Genomic DNA, 12,285 nt, shown 5'->3' on the forward strand with positions numbered 1-12,285 from the left:
CTAAACAACATAATATATAACAATATGAATAGTATAAACAGAACTTTGTACACAGTAATAGATAGGGTTTGAGTACTGATAATGTACATTTGGAAAGGCAAAATATCAAAATGAAATGACAAACACAAAATCAAACGTAACCCACAAATACTGTGTAGAGGTGCGAGCGTGTGATTATGTGTGTCTGTGGAAAACAGAAGTAAGATTACTGCTTTAAGATTGTTCCTTTGTCATAAGATGAATGTCATAGAACAGCAAGGCATCAAAAATGGTTAAAGAATTGTCTTAGTAAGCCATAGAAATGTCATAGTATAGTAAGGCTTCAAAAAACATCCAAAATTATGTGATACTGAATGAGTTGTAAAAAGTTTAGTTTAAATCACTGTGATTAGGTATCAACAATGAATAAGGTCAGTTTAGGAAAGATAAAATAGATTTACTGATAAGTTTCTGTGATTAACACGTGTTCTTGTCTCTGCAGGAGGAGAAGACGACAGCAGCTGAAGACCTGAAGTGGATGAAACAAACAAAAGTCAAGTGTTAGAAAGCTGTTAATTAGATAAAGACCTCCACCATCTAACTGCTGTAAACAGTGCTGGTTTCCTGTTGGAAAAAAAACATTTTGTTTTTCTCTACCATCTATAATGCAGTTCAATTCAATTCAATTTTATTTATATAGCGCCATATCACAACAAAAGTCATCTCAAGGTACTTTTCATATAGAGCAGGTCTAGACCATACTCTTTAAAATAGGTATTTAGAGAGAGAGACCCAACAAATCCCACCATGAGCAAGCACTAGGTGACAGTGGCAAGGAAAAACTTCCTTTTAAGAGGCAGAAACCTCGAGCAGTCATGGGGATATTTTCCAAAGACCAACATGTCTTTATTAACCACATGTGAGAACATTCACTGTTTATGATACAGTTAATTAATTAATAATAGTACCACAAGCAGTTAAATGATCACAAAGATGCTTAGTAGACATGGTCGAATGTGCTCTTAACTACATTAACCCTAACCAACTAACAAATGTTTGCTTGTGGTCAAATGTCTGTCATAAAATCATTAAAAGTGTCTTCCTAAACTTTTGCATTGCATTTCTCTATTTTGAAACCAATGTTATACATATAATTTTATTGCATTTTATTATAAGTTTGTTTAAGTATGTTTTACTTTTTACAGGTTTCATCCTTAATTCGTAGAATTCTTTTTAAAGGCTGAATGTTTTTTTTTTAGTTTTTTTAATGGCTAATCCTTATTTTTTAGATATATTTTCCTTTAAGGTTTGAAGTGTATTTTTAAATTATTCTATACTTAGTTTTTAGACATTTTTTGAAGGTTTCTATATGAACTGTCAACTAATCACAGGAGGAATCATGTATATTACTGTCAACTGCATAATAAACACTTTCACCTAAGTACATTTTTGAGCAGGGTTTTAACTTGTGGTATTTTTAATTATACTTCAGTCCACAGGCAGAAAATTAACTGACAGTGATTTAGTTTTTAAAAATCATTAACTAGTACTACATACACATACCTGTTTGGTTTGTGAGGTGAGAGCTGGTGTTTCTGATCAGGCTGCAGCAGTTTTTAGACATTTTGTGAAGGTTTTACAATTAATGTTTAAATGATTTCTATTTATTAAAAGGGTTTCTATTCTATACTAAGATTTTATATGGTTTGTTTCATTTCTATGTATTTTGTTTAGACTGTATTAGACTTATTTTTTTACACTAAAAGTACTAATTAAAACTAATAATAATAACTGGTTACAGCAGCTTTAATTTGTTGCTATTTGTTCCAGACAAGAGATTTAAAGAGTCAGACTGAAAAGAATAAACTTAACACTGACCTTCTGGAAATGTCTTCACATTTGTCTCTTCTCTCTGTGATTTAATGGTTGAAGCTTGATTCCTGTGGAGAAAAACACAACAAACATTAATATAAAGATGTAACTTTTAACACATCAAAATAAGAGTTTCTTGGCATTGAACATCAAACTGTCAAAAGATAGAGACGTAAAAGGCACTAATTCTACAAAGAAACCAGAGTGTGGACTAAGTGGTTCTGGACTAATCAGAACTAGTCTAAGAATTAAATTTACTGTATACACAAAGACAGAAGAAGCTACTCTGACTGGAGAACTGACTACACCAGCTCCTGATATTCACAGAACGGCAGTGGATTTTTTTTCACAAACTCAGTTAAAATTTGAAGAGAAAGAGAAAATGAGAGAGACAGAGATAAAGGGAGAGAAAGCATGAGAGTGAGTGAGAGAGCAAGGAAGAGAGAAGGAGACAGAGAGAGAGTAGAAGGCAGAGGGAGAGAAAGAGTGAAGCAGGGTACACACCAAAAGATAATAAAGGTGATTATCTGTCCAAATCTCTCCCTTCCTGATCAAAGTCAGCAAAGGCCAGAATATCAGTTGATTCTAAAGGTGATCTTGCCAGATTCTCCTGTTGTGTTGATTGAATAATTTTACCCTTCCTGATCTGCTCCGAAGACAATCAGATCAATAAATACTAAACATGTTCAATATTTGCGATCAGAAATCCTGTTGTGTGGGGGGAACACCAAGGAAAGCAGAGCACACACTCTGTGGGTTGTCAAGTGGAATGGAACGACAGCCAATCAGGAAGCACAACAAACAAAAGACATAGTCGTCCGCCATGTTTGTTTACTCTAAAGTTGTGAGATTTGAAGTGTTGAGAGTCCAGACTCTGGTTGTTGGTGGTGAATCTGTTAGTGTTTGGTGTGCTGTACTGTGCACACTATAAGAACAAAACTGAAATCTGACATTATCTGTTGTCATGTGTGTGGTCTCACATTTTCTATACTGGGTAAGATTTTAAAAAACCTTTAGTGTGTGCCAGGCTTAAGAGAGTGAGAGAGAAAGAGAGCGCGAAGGAGAGAAGGAGAGCGGGAGAGTGAGAGACTGAAAGAGAGAGCTGATTCCTCATTTTCTCGTTTTGTACATGAACTATGTAAATAAACTATAACAATTTTTTAGTTTTTTCTTTTTGTAACTAATCAAACTATTGAGACTTCACATCAATTACTGAAGATATATAATTTACTGTCAGTGCTCTGTGTTGGACAGTGTATGTAAAGCAGTTTGTGAACTACCTGGAGGCCTCTGTCCTGGTTTCAGAGAACTTCACTGTACGAAGACTCTCTGCGATCATGTACGAAGTGGTGACACCTAGAGGAAATAAAAAGAGAAACATACAAAGGAAAATGATCAATACACTTACCTATTCCTCATCAACAGTTTAACCCCAAAACACACATAAATATTAAACATTACAGCCGAACTAGAACATTTTCCAAACGTTAAGAGTGTCTCAGAAAATGGGCTGTTTACTGTCACATATGACAAGAAAAAGCATCACATCTTTAAGAATCAATAACAATAAAAATTTGGGATGATTATCTTAAATCTTAAATTTCTATATGAACTGTCAACTAATCACAGGAGGAATCATGTATATTACTGTCAACTGCATAATAAACACTTTCACCTAAGTACATTTTTGAGCAGGGTTTTAACTTGTGGTATTTTTAATTATACTTCAGTCCACAGGCAGAAAATTAACTGACAGTGATTTAGTTTTTAAAAATCATTAACTAGTACTACATACACATACCTGTTTGGTTTGTGAGGTGAGAGCTGGTGTTTCTGATCAGGCTGCAGCAGCTGAATGAGTAAACCTGGAAAACACAAGTACAACACTTGAAAAACAACTAACCTTATTAATAAAGAATACTAAAAAAAAAAACTAAACACTAGAACCTTGACACACAATAAATCAATTATGTTACTAGAATATGACTTTATTGATCTCAGAAAGAAAAGCAATTTTTAAAATAGTTTTTATAATGATTTGTAACAGTAAATTCAGCTCATAATTTGAGCTCTCTCTGTCTAAACCCACCCTAAGTCCGGTTCTGCTCGAGGTTTCTGCCTCTTAAAAGGAAGTGTTTTTTTTGCCACAGTCGCCTAGTGCTTGCTCATGGTGGGATCTGATAGATAGATAAATACTTTATTAATCCGGAAATTGGGTCTTTCTCTCTGTAAATTTTATTAGATAAATAGTACGGTCTAGAACTGCACTATATGTACAGTGCCTCGAGATAACTTCTGTTGTGAATTAGTGCTATATAAATAAAACTGACTTGACTTGTGACCTACTCTTGAGGCTTAAAACTTGTGGAGGAGCACAGAGTTAAAATCTAGTTTTCAAGCTTGTATTTAACACAAAACTGAGTTCAATAAAGTCTCAAGTCACCACAAACAAATTTCTAATCAACAATATATACAACATGGGATCAGTGGATGTCTATGGGCAGATTACTACCACAAAGCTACAAAGACACAATACGATGCAAAATAACTACAAAGAAGCTGACCATAAATAGATGTAAAAGAGACAGCTAGAGACGCAAAACAATGCAATACCACCACCATAGACACAGAATGATCACATCGACATGATAATCTGCCATAAACTGATTTAAAATGACTAAACTGGAGCACAAATTTACAAAGAAGCAATAAGATGTCTTAAAGGTATTTGGTAATGAGATGCAAGCTGGGTTGTAAACAAACAAACTGACTGCTAAACAGTTACCATCCTCCACAACTCATGTCAGGGACGCTTTAGTCACAGAAACACAAACACGCCCCAAAGACATAATTTGAAGATAAGGCTAATGCTAACGCTCGACGCTAATACTCGCCACTAATGCCAATACTAACTCCCCGGTGTAAAACAGCCAGGTAGAGACCCAAAATGAAATAACATGACCACAAATAGCGACAAAGCGTTGACAACGATGATGAAACACCACGAACCAAGTCAAAATGACCTAGATGGAACACAAAATGACAAAGAGACGACAAATGTCAGTAAAGTGAAAACAAATACACAGATTTACACAGATTAATGAGAGTCTACTGTGTCTTCAACCGTCCACGTTGGGGGTCCACAAGTCAGGGACGCCTCAGTTACAGAAACACAAACACACTCTTATCCACGCGATATAACTGTAAATGGAATTAGACGACATGACTACAAGGTAATGCTAATGCTAACGCTCGCCGCTAATGCCGACGCTCTCTGATAACAGTAATGCTTACGCTAGCGGCTAGCTGTTTGCCTTACCTTCACGCTGCAGGTGTGTTCAACCTCGTGTTCGACAAAAAAAGCAGCTCCAGCGTTTGTTTAAGCATCCAGACCTCTTCGATGAGCACGTTTTCTCACAGTACTAGCAAACAGATGCGGATTTTCAAACTTGGTTTAAATCTGTTTCCCGACTTCGTTTCTCCGCCTCTCTGCGCTCCTCCCAGAAGCTCATGGCCAATGAGGAGACACGTTTTAGGCAATGACGACATACGTCAACTAACATTGGCAGAAAAACGCTGATTGGTCGGTCGAATCTGGTCCGCCTAGCAACCGCCTCTGATTGGTCTTAAAATACATCCACCATAAAGACGAAGAGAAGCCTTACATGTATCGTAAGATCTGGAGTTAGTTACAGCAGCTTTATTGCTCCTGATAGTGGGCCACAAAATCAAAATATAATACTGTGTGAACTCATTTATTCAGTTTGACCTCTAATTTTAGACATCACACAATGTCCACTGTAAGTCAGCAAGGATCCTCCTTCCCGAGACACATGACCGCGCGTAGAGTGTCAGGTTTCAGTGAGCAGGAGGCAGCATAACACAGATAGGTTTAACGGTAAGACCTAGAGAAAGCGGCGAGGCACCGTCAAATTCGTTGTGGCGAGATAATTATAATAATATAATAATTAACAACAAAAAAAGTTAAAAAAAAAAAAAAAAAAAGTAAATATAATATAATTCACTTCTCCAAGTTGGGGGTTTGATACATGGCTAATAACCCAAATCCATGGTGAAAACACTGTCAGAGGCAAAAATGCTCTCCACAAAATGTGTGCAAAATACTCCCCCAGAAAACTGCTGCTGTAGCATGATGTGTACCCACGATGCTCCCTTCACATTTCTGACTGCCCCCTCATATATGTTTGCCTAGAACCGGCTCTGATCTTACATATGGGATGTATGATATTTAATGCTCCTGTGCCAAAATGCTTTTAAAAGGCCCAGTGACAGAGCTCCCACACAAAGCCTTGATTATGTTCCCATAACCCCGGAGAAACTGCACATGCTGAAACACCACAATAACACATTTTGATTATTCACTGAACGTGATTATGATCTGGCAAGTGATGCATGAGTTGGGTGGAAAAAGTTCTTTATACACACAAAAAACCCAGTATCCTAACTTAACACCCTGTTTATCAAAACATTACACAGTGATGTTTAACTGTGTTTCTCTTCATCATTATATGGTTAACTACCACAGGTTGTAGTTTTTTCCCTCATCTGAGTGTTCTGGTTTACCATTACAGGAGACTGTGTTTGTGGCTGTAAATGAACCATGGTTACTTCTATTACATGACAACCCTGAGCTAACCTAAAAAGGATAGCATTTTAAATTGAGTGTCATCTTCTTGCAAGTCGAGGAGAGCCTCTCTATGAGTCCAGAGTAGCTTTGTGGCGATGTGACAGCTAAGTGCCTGTTGATTTCAGTGACTGCTCTATCAACAGGGGCATCTCATGTTGCTGCTTCTCTGCTGCAGCCCTCTCATCCTCATCAGAGGCGAGTCAACCTACAGTGTTGAAAGAGTGCCAGCGCTGCCAAACAGATGCTTGGAGGAAACAGGGGTCACAGCTCCTGCTGTTGCTATGAATCTATTGAACACCAAGTTCAAAATAAAGTGTTTTGTAAAGGGTGAAATATTTTTAACTCCTGGCATTCTGCACTCAGGGGATCAGAAACTGTACTGAGCTCCCAGCACTGTGGAAAAACGTGCAAATGTTGTAACCTTTCTATTGAAAGTAACCAGAAAACGTGAGATGGAGAGGCTCTGTTGGATGGGAATATTTGAGGGATTAGATAACCACAGTGCTCTCTGAAACTACATGTCTGAGATAAGCCACCGGTACTGAAGTCATATAGTGTTTTTGTTTGTGTAGGTTTTTACTGTTGCTATAACAAAGTATTTGAGATCCCAGTTGTGGGAATCTCAAACACACCCCCAACACAAGCAATGCAAACATGATGCTTTTCAAGCTGCGGCAGACTTTCTAGCTGCACTCTTGCTGAAACATGACCATGGCATCAAATGTTTGGTTAGCGCGTTTATACTAAACGAATCAGAGAACTGATTTGATAGTGGAGGAAATTCACCACCTGAGCTCTCATTTTAATTTAGCTGATTTCGCTTAGTTGAAATTATGAATGAAATTGCAAAGTCCAAACACGTTATTGGTTACAGTATAAAGAAAACATATCTATTCTTCCATTCAAACTTTCAGCCCCTACGGTTAATACATGACTAACAGAGTTTTCATCATTACTTTTTCTTCTGAACAAGTGAATGCATCAGCTCCAGCTACACCTCCCTGTGGAGCTTGATTACTTTCACCTGCGTACGCACCTTCTATTAAGCGGCTTCGGGCAAAACAATAGGACCTTATCACCGGTAACTTTATGTACTGTATTTCCAATTTGATGGAAATCTATTCTCGCCACTCCGTAGTTATCTCCTCGAATCATGCTGACCGACACAGGCCCAGTGGTAAGCAGCGCTGCTTTTTAATCATCTATTTATCAGCCGAACAAACTGTCGTGTTGTGTGTACGTCTACATGTATGTGAAGTAGATTAATAGCGGCTATTAATAACGGCTGTTAATTGTGAGCCTCAAACACGTAGTTTGAAATCAGCATGTTGTCAAACCAAATCTCATTCCATAAATAAATAAAATCTATCAATTATGTCGCATGTGGCTTTCTACATCGCCACCTGTTGACAGTCAGCTCAGTGGGTGTTTGGCTCATACAAAAATACTACTACATGCTATTGGAGTATTATATGTAACGAAATGAAGAGTGAGTTTGATTTATTTATAAAATGTCCTCAGTTACAACTGTCAGATTACAACTATCAGCAACATAGAAAAAGCTGATGTTTAAATGGAATTTGGTATATTGCTTATAAAAACATACATAGACTAGTTGTGACTAATCATTTCATCCCCAAAAGCAGCTCAACAGTTTCTGACTTAGAGTGTTTTGTAACTAACTGCAGGCCAAACTCTACTTGTCCATAATTGATGATGTGATTGAGAGTATGAGGGAGCTCTTCTTGGATGAAGGGCTTGAAGACAGAGTCCTGGACGATTTAAGACATGTGAGTTATATTCTATATAATGCTGCTTCATTTATATATATGTATATGTATATATATATATATATATATATATATATATATATATATATATATATATATATATATATATATATATATATATATATATAACTGTAATTCAAACATCTTGACTCAAGTTGTCAGTTACAGCAAAGTTAGATCATCTAGTATCATCTAGAGGAAGTGTGCACCATACCGGGAAAAGACAGACTGCTGTGTCTTCTGCTGTGCAGCTGTGGGAGTCAAAGATGATGCAGTCTAAAGCAATGGAAGACTTCAGGAAAAACAATATCAACTCATCCAACTTTGTGCTCCAGCTCCCTGCAAACTACAGACAGAATGATCAAGAACTCACAGGTAATACTTAACTGCTTAACATCTTATCTAAAGATAATTAATGCAGACAGTCAAACTAAGAGCATTTTAAGGTAGTTTGATTATTTTAAATGTGTTATTAATGGAAAAAAAAATACCAGTGTGTGCAAAGTTATAGAATATTACCTTTTTAATTTAAACATTTTTGTATTAAAATTGTACATGAAGAGTAGAAACTGATGTATCACCTGCTCTCTTCTGGTCTCTGCTCAGCCTCAGTCGTGATCCCTGCAAGTCAGAATATCTGCAGCTTCCCAGTCAAGGCAAGTGTCATCAGCTTGTACAGTATATGACCTCCCTGACTTCATATGGCTTTCTGCACATATGTATATAAGTAAAGAAAAAGGTAAACCAAAAGGAGAATTGGGGCAAATGGATGCTGCTTAAATAAAAGAAACAAATGGAACCAAAAGAGGACTTTTAAACAAACAACAGGTACAACTAATCTATATAAATGACAACAAAACTTAAAAGAAAGCCTTATGACTCATCTGTCTTTACTCCAAAAAACAGGCAAAACAGCACCATGTTTCTTCTTGTGTTTCTGAAACAACAACAGTATTCGTGCGTGTGTGATATAAATTTTTCTTTTAAAGCTATATCTGGCCCAGTCCCCTGATAGTTTCACAAGTACTTCAATGTTCAAGTTTACAGAATAAAATAATCAATCAGCATATAACTCAACAACACAAAAAGCAGACGATATGCTGGCAAGCTGTCAAATTGCATCCATTTGAATTTTTTTTCCCCCAATATTGGAGACTTGAATCTTCTATCTGTGAAACCCAAGAATTCTTGAAATTTCACCACATGATATGACCTCCTAGAAAAAGAGGGGAATTCAGACCACATATATTCAGCTAAAAGGCTGTAAAATATTTTCACATTATGTTTTATTTCAGAACAACTCAGAGACACTTGCTACTTTTTCTCTCCCTGCTGGGTTAGCCTACCCTGTGCAGATACCAGCAGGAGTCACTCTACAAACAGCCTCTGGTACGCAATGACTCTACCTGTTATAGGGCTACATTTGCTTTGGTTTTTAGCCTAGACTAACTGGTAGCAACAATATTTAACTCTTCTCTTTTGTCACACTAAAGGTCAGCTTTACAAGGTCAATGTTCCTGTTGTGGTTACTCCGGCCCCAGCAGGTCAGCAGTCTGTATCCCACCCCACACAGAAAGCTCCTGCCCCTCAGCCAGTTGCAATTCCACCACATACCATTCACCCACCCCAGGAGGTGGAACCATCCCCTGTTCAAGCTACTTCTGTCACACAGCCGCCACAGCTAATGACTGATTTACCCCCCAGCCAGGAGAGCAGCCTCCCCCAGCAGCCACAGGTTCCTGCTGCTGACACCTCACAGCTTCAGTCTCCACCACCTGAGGTCACACTGGCAGAAAATGAGTCGAGTCCACAAGCTGAACCTGTGAACTTGAGTATGACCGCCTCACCCTGCAGTCAGTTATTAGACTTCCAGCTCGGCACAGAGGAGGCTTTGACACAGACGACTCAGTTAAAGACCAGAGACGTTGATGACATTCTGAAAGAAGTGATTGAGGAGGAGAGAGAGAAAGCAGACAGGGTGAGGAGTCCAGCGCCTGCAAAGACTGTAGACCAGTCAATTACTCAGACTCCAATGTTTTAATAATATTATGATATAACTGTTAATTTTTTTCTTGCAATTTCTGTTAAGCTGGACCTGTACAGTGAACTGTCAGACATCGTTCAGCTGGATGGTCCTGCAGACAACTCTGACATGGAGGAGGAAGATGGAGGACTTCCGCTGGAAGAGAACGACTTTCTGGGTATGATCAATGCAGAGGCAATAAAGGTCCTGCAAGAAGGAGATGGAAGCAGTGACGACAACAGCATCTCCTCCAGCAGCGACAGTGAGGGAGCAGATGAACTTGCTAATGTAGAGGAAGAGGTGAGAGAGTGCTCATTTTAACTTTGTGCCTCTTTGCATTAGAAATGACATTTACTAGTCATGTTTTGCAAACAGGACACAATTTTTTTTCCAACAGCATTTCTTTGATCGCACATTTTAACACTTTGTTTCCCACAATACATTTTCTATTGATCAGGATCCTTTGAATTCAGGTGATGACGTGATCGAGCAGGACATCCCAGATCTCTTCGACACTGACAACGTAATCGTTTGTCAGTACGACAAAGTAAGAACATTTCAGTTCTTTGCTAGACATTTTTAACCTGTCAACGAAGCCCAATGCAGAATACTTAATGTTGATATTGAAAAATGTTCTTTCTATTGCAGATTCACCGCAGTAAGAACCGCTGGAAGTTTCATTTGAAAGATGGAGTGATGTGTTACGCAGGCAGGGACTACGTGTTCTCTAAAGCTGTTGGAGAAGCTGAGTGGTAATGAGCTTTGGTTCTTCTGAACAGATCAGATAATCATGTTGAAAGAGAGGAAACAATGATTTAAAAGGGAAAAACAATTAGTGAATTTAGACCTCTTGGTGGTGTAATTTGGCTCACACAGAGCAGGAGGTTAAAATACCCTTGTGCAAAATTACTAATGCTTTTTTTCATTTCGTAATTATCAGCAATCCTGCAAGTCATTTACGATGTTACATCTATTACTTACAGCATTGCTTGTGAATCCAATTTACTGAGGCAAACAGCATGAATTTATGTTGTATAATATTATGTTAAATAGTTTATTAGAGGAGCAAAACATTATTTGATCTGGAGTTTTTCTTCTGTCATGATCATGTTGTTTTGAAGATACCTACTGCTGTTTGATTTCCTAACATTGTGATGTTTTGCCTTTTAGAGTCAAATACACTGAACTGTACTGTTGTGCTGCAGACAATGAACTCTTTTCTTTCTGTGCAACCTTCTGCAAAGCCAGTGTTGCCTCGTTGTCACATTAGTTTTTATAATTAGGTTCTTTTTACACTATTGAAACCAAACAGTTCCCAGTGGCCTACAATATAAGAGTTGGCTGGAAAAAGTAATTTATAAATGCCAGCGTGTGCACTACAATTGATTAAAATTTTTGTTTGTGGTTTTGATACCAAAGGAGTTCCTCTCAGCATGAACAGAATGTGGAGGGTGGTGTGACAGCTCCAGCAACAAACATAAAAACCAAAACTCTAAGTGGCAAATTCTTGGAGAATTTTTTGGTATTGGTATGTCAGTTTCACAATTAGATATTGCATTGCTTTGGAAGGCCAAAGTAAACCAAATGCAGCTCAGTCAAATGGTATATAACAGTAACTATGTAAATAAGTATAGAAATGGAGGTTTGGTGTGTGGATCTTTATATGCTAAGGGATGTAAGTACAAGCTAGCTGTTTTATAAATTCTTTTATTTTTAATTAACTGTCTTACTGATTTTAAACAGCAGTATTTTGTATAAACCACTCCCCAGCTTTAACTGTGCTCTGGCTCATCTGCAGTCTTTAAGTTTCCTGAGTACAACAATCCAATAGATGGCACTAAAACTCATCTCTGAACTAAAACAACGACTTACATTTGATCACATTTTCTTCATTGTATTGAAACTTAAAATCTCAACCTACATAAGACAGAATAATAAAAAATTTCCACTCTTTGATATAGAATAGAATTATG

The 12,285-nt window shown here is 37.5% G+C and overlaps 1 protein-coding gene and 1 long non-coding RNA gene across 3 annotated transcripts; one reads left to right on the plus strand and one right to left on the minus strand.

The window, feature by feature from the left end:
- Positions 1-260: 260 nt before the first annotated feature.
- On the minus strand, positions 261-5,287 carry LOC127143429 (uncharacterized). The gene is made up of 5 exons (XR_007814826.1): positions 5,171-5,287; positions 3,653-3,716; positions 3,132-3,207; positions 1,858-1,919; positions 261-508 (listed from the first exon to the last, which is right to left on the minus strand). It is a non-coding gene; the product is annotated as an uncharacterized LOC127143429 (long non-coding RNA).
- Positions 5,288-7,501: 2,214 nt separating this feature from the next.
- On the plus strand, positions 7,502-12,277 carry gtf2a1l (general transcription factor IIA, 1-like). Of its 2 annotated transcripts, none has more exons than XM_051076808.1 (9): positions 7,502-7,676; positions 8,188-8,289; positions 8,445-8,664; positions 8,896-8,945; positions 9,585-9,678; positions 9,783-10,267; positions 10,379-10,612; positions 10,770-10,859; positions 10,961-12,277. In XM_051076808.1, exons 1-9 carry the CDS (start codon positions 7,653-7,655, stop codon positions 11,066-11,068), a joined length of 1,407 nt encoding a protein of 468 aa, XP_050932765.1. In that variant the 5' UTR covers positions 7,502-7,652; the 3' UTR covers positions 11,069-12,277. The 2 variants fall into 2 exon arrangements, with proteins under 2 accessions (XP_050932765.1, XP_018548762.1); XM_018693246.2 differs by having other exon boundaries at positions 8,541-8,664.
- Positions 12,278-12,285: the final 8 nt, after the last annotated feature.

This window comes from Lates calcarifer, linkage group LG16_LG22, assembly GCF_001640805.2.
Source record: "Lates calcarifer isolate ASB-BC8 linkage group LG16_LG22, TLL_Latcal_v3, whole genome shotgun sequence".
In the NCBI taxonomy this organism is placed as follows: domain Eukaryota; kingdom Metazoa; phylum Chordata; class Actinopteri; family Centropomidae; genus Lates; species Lates calcarifer.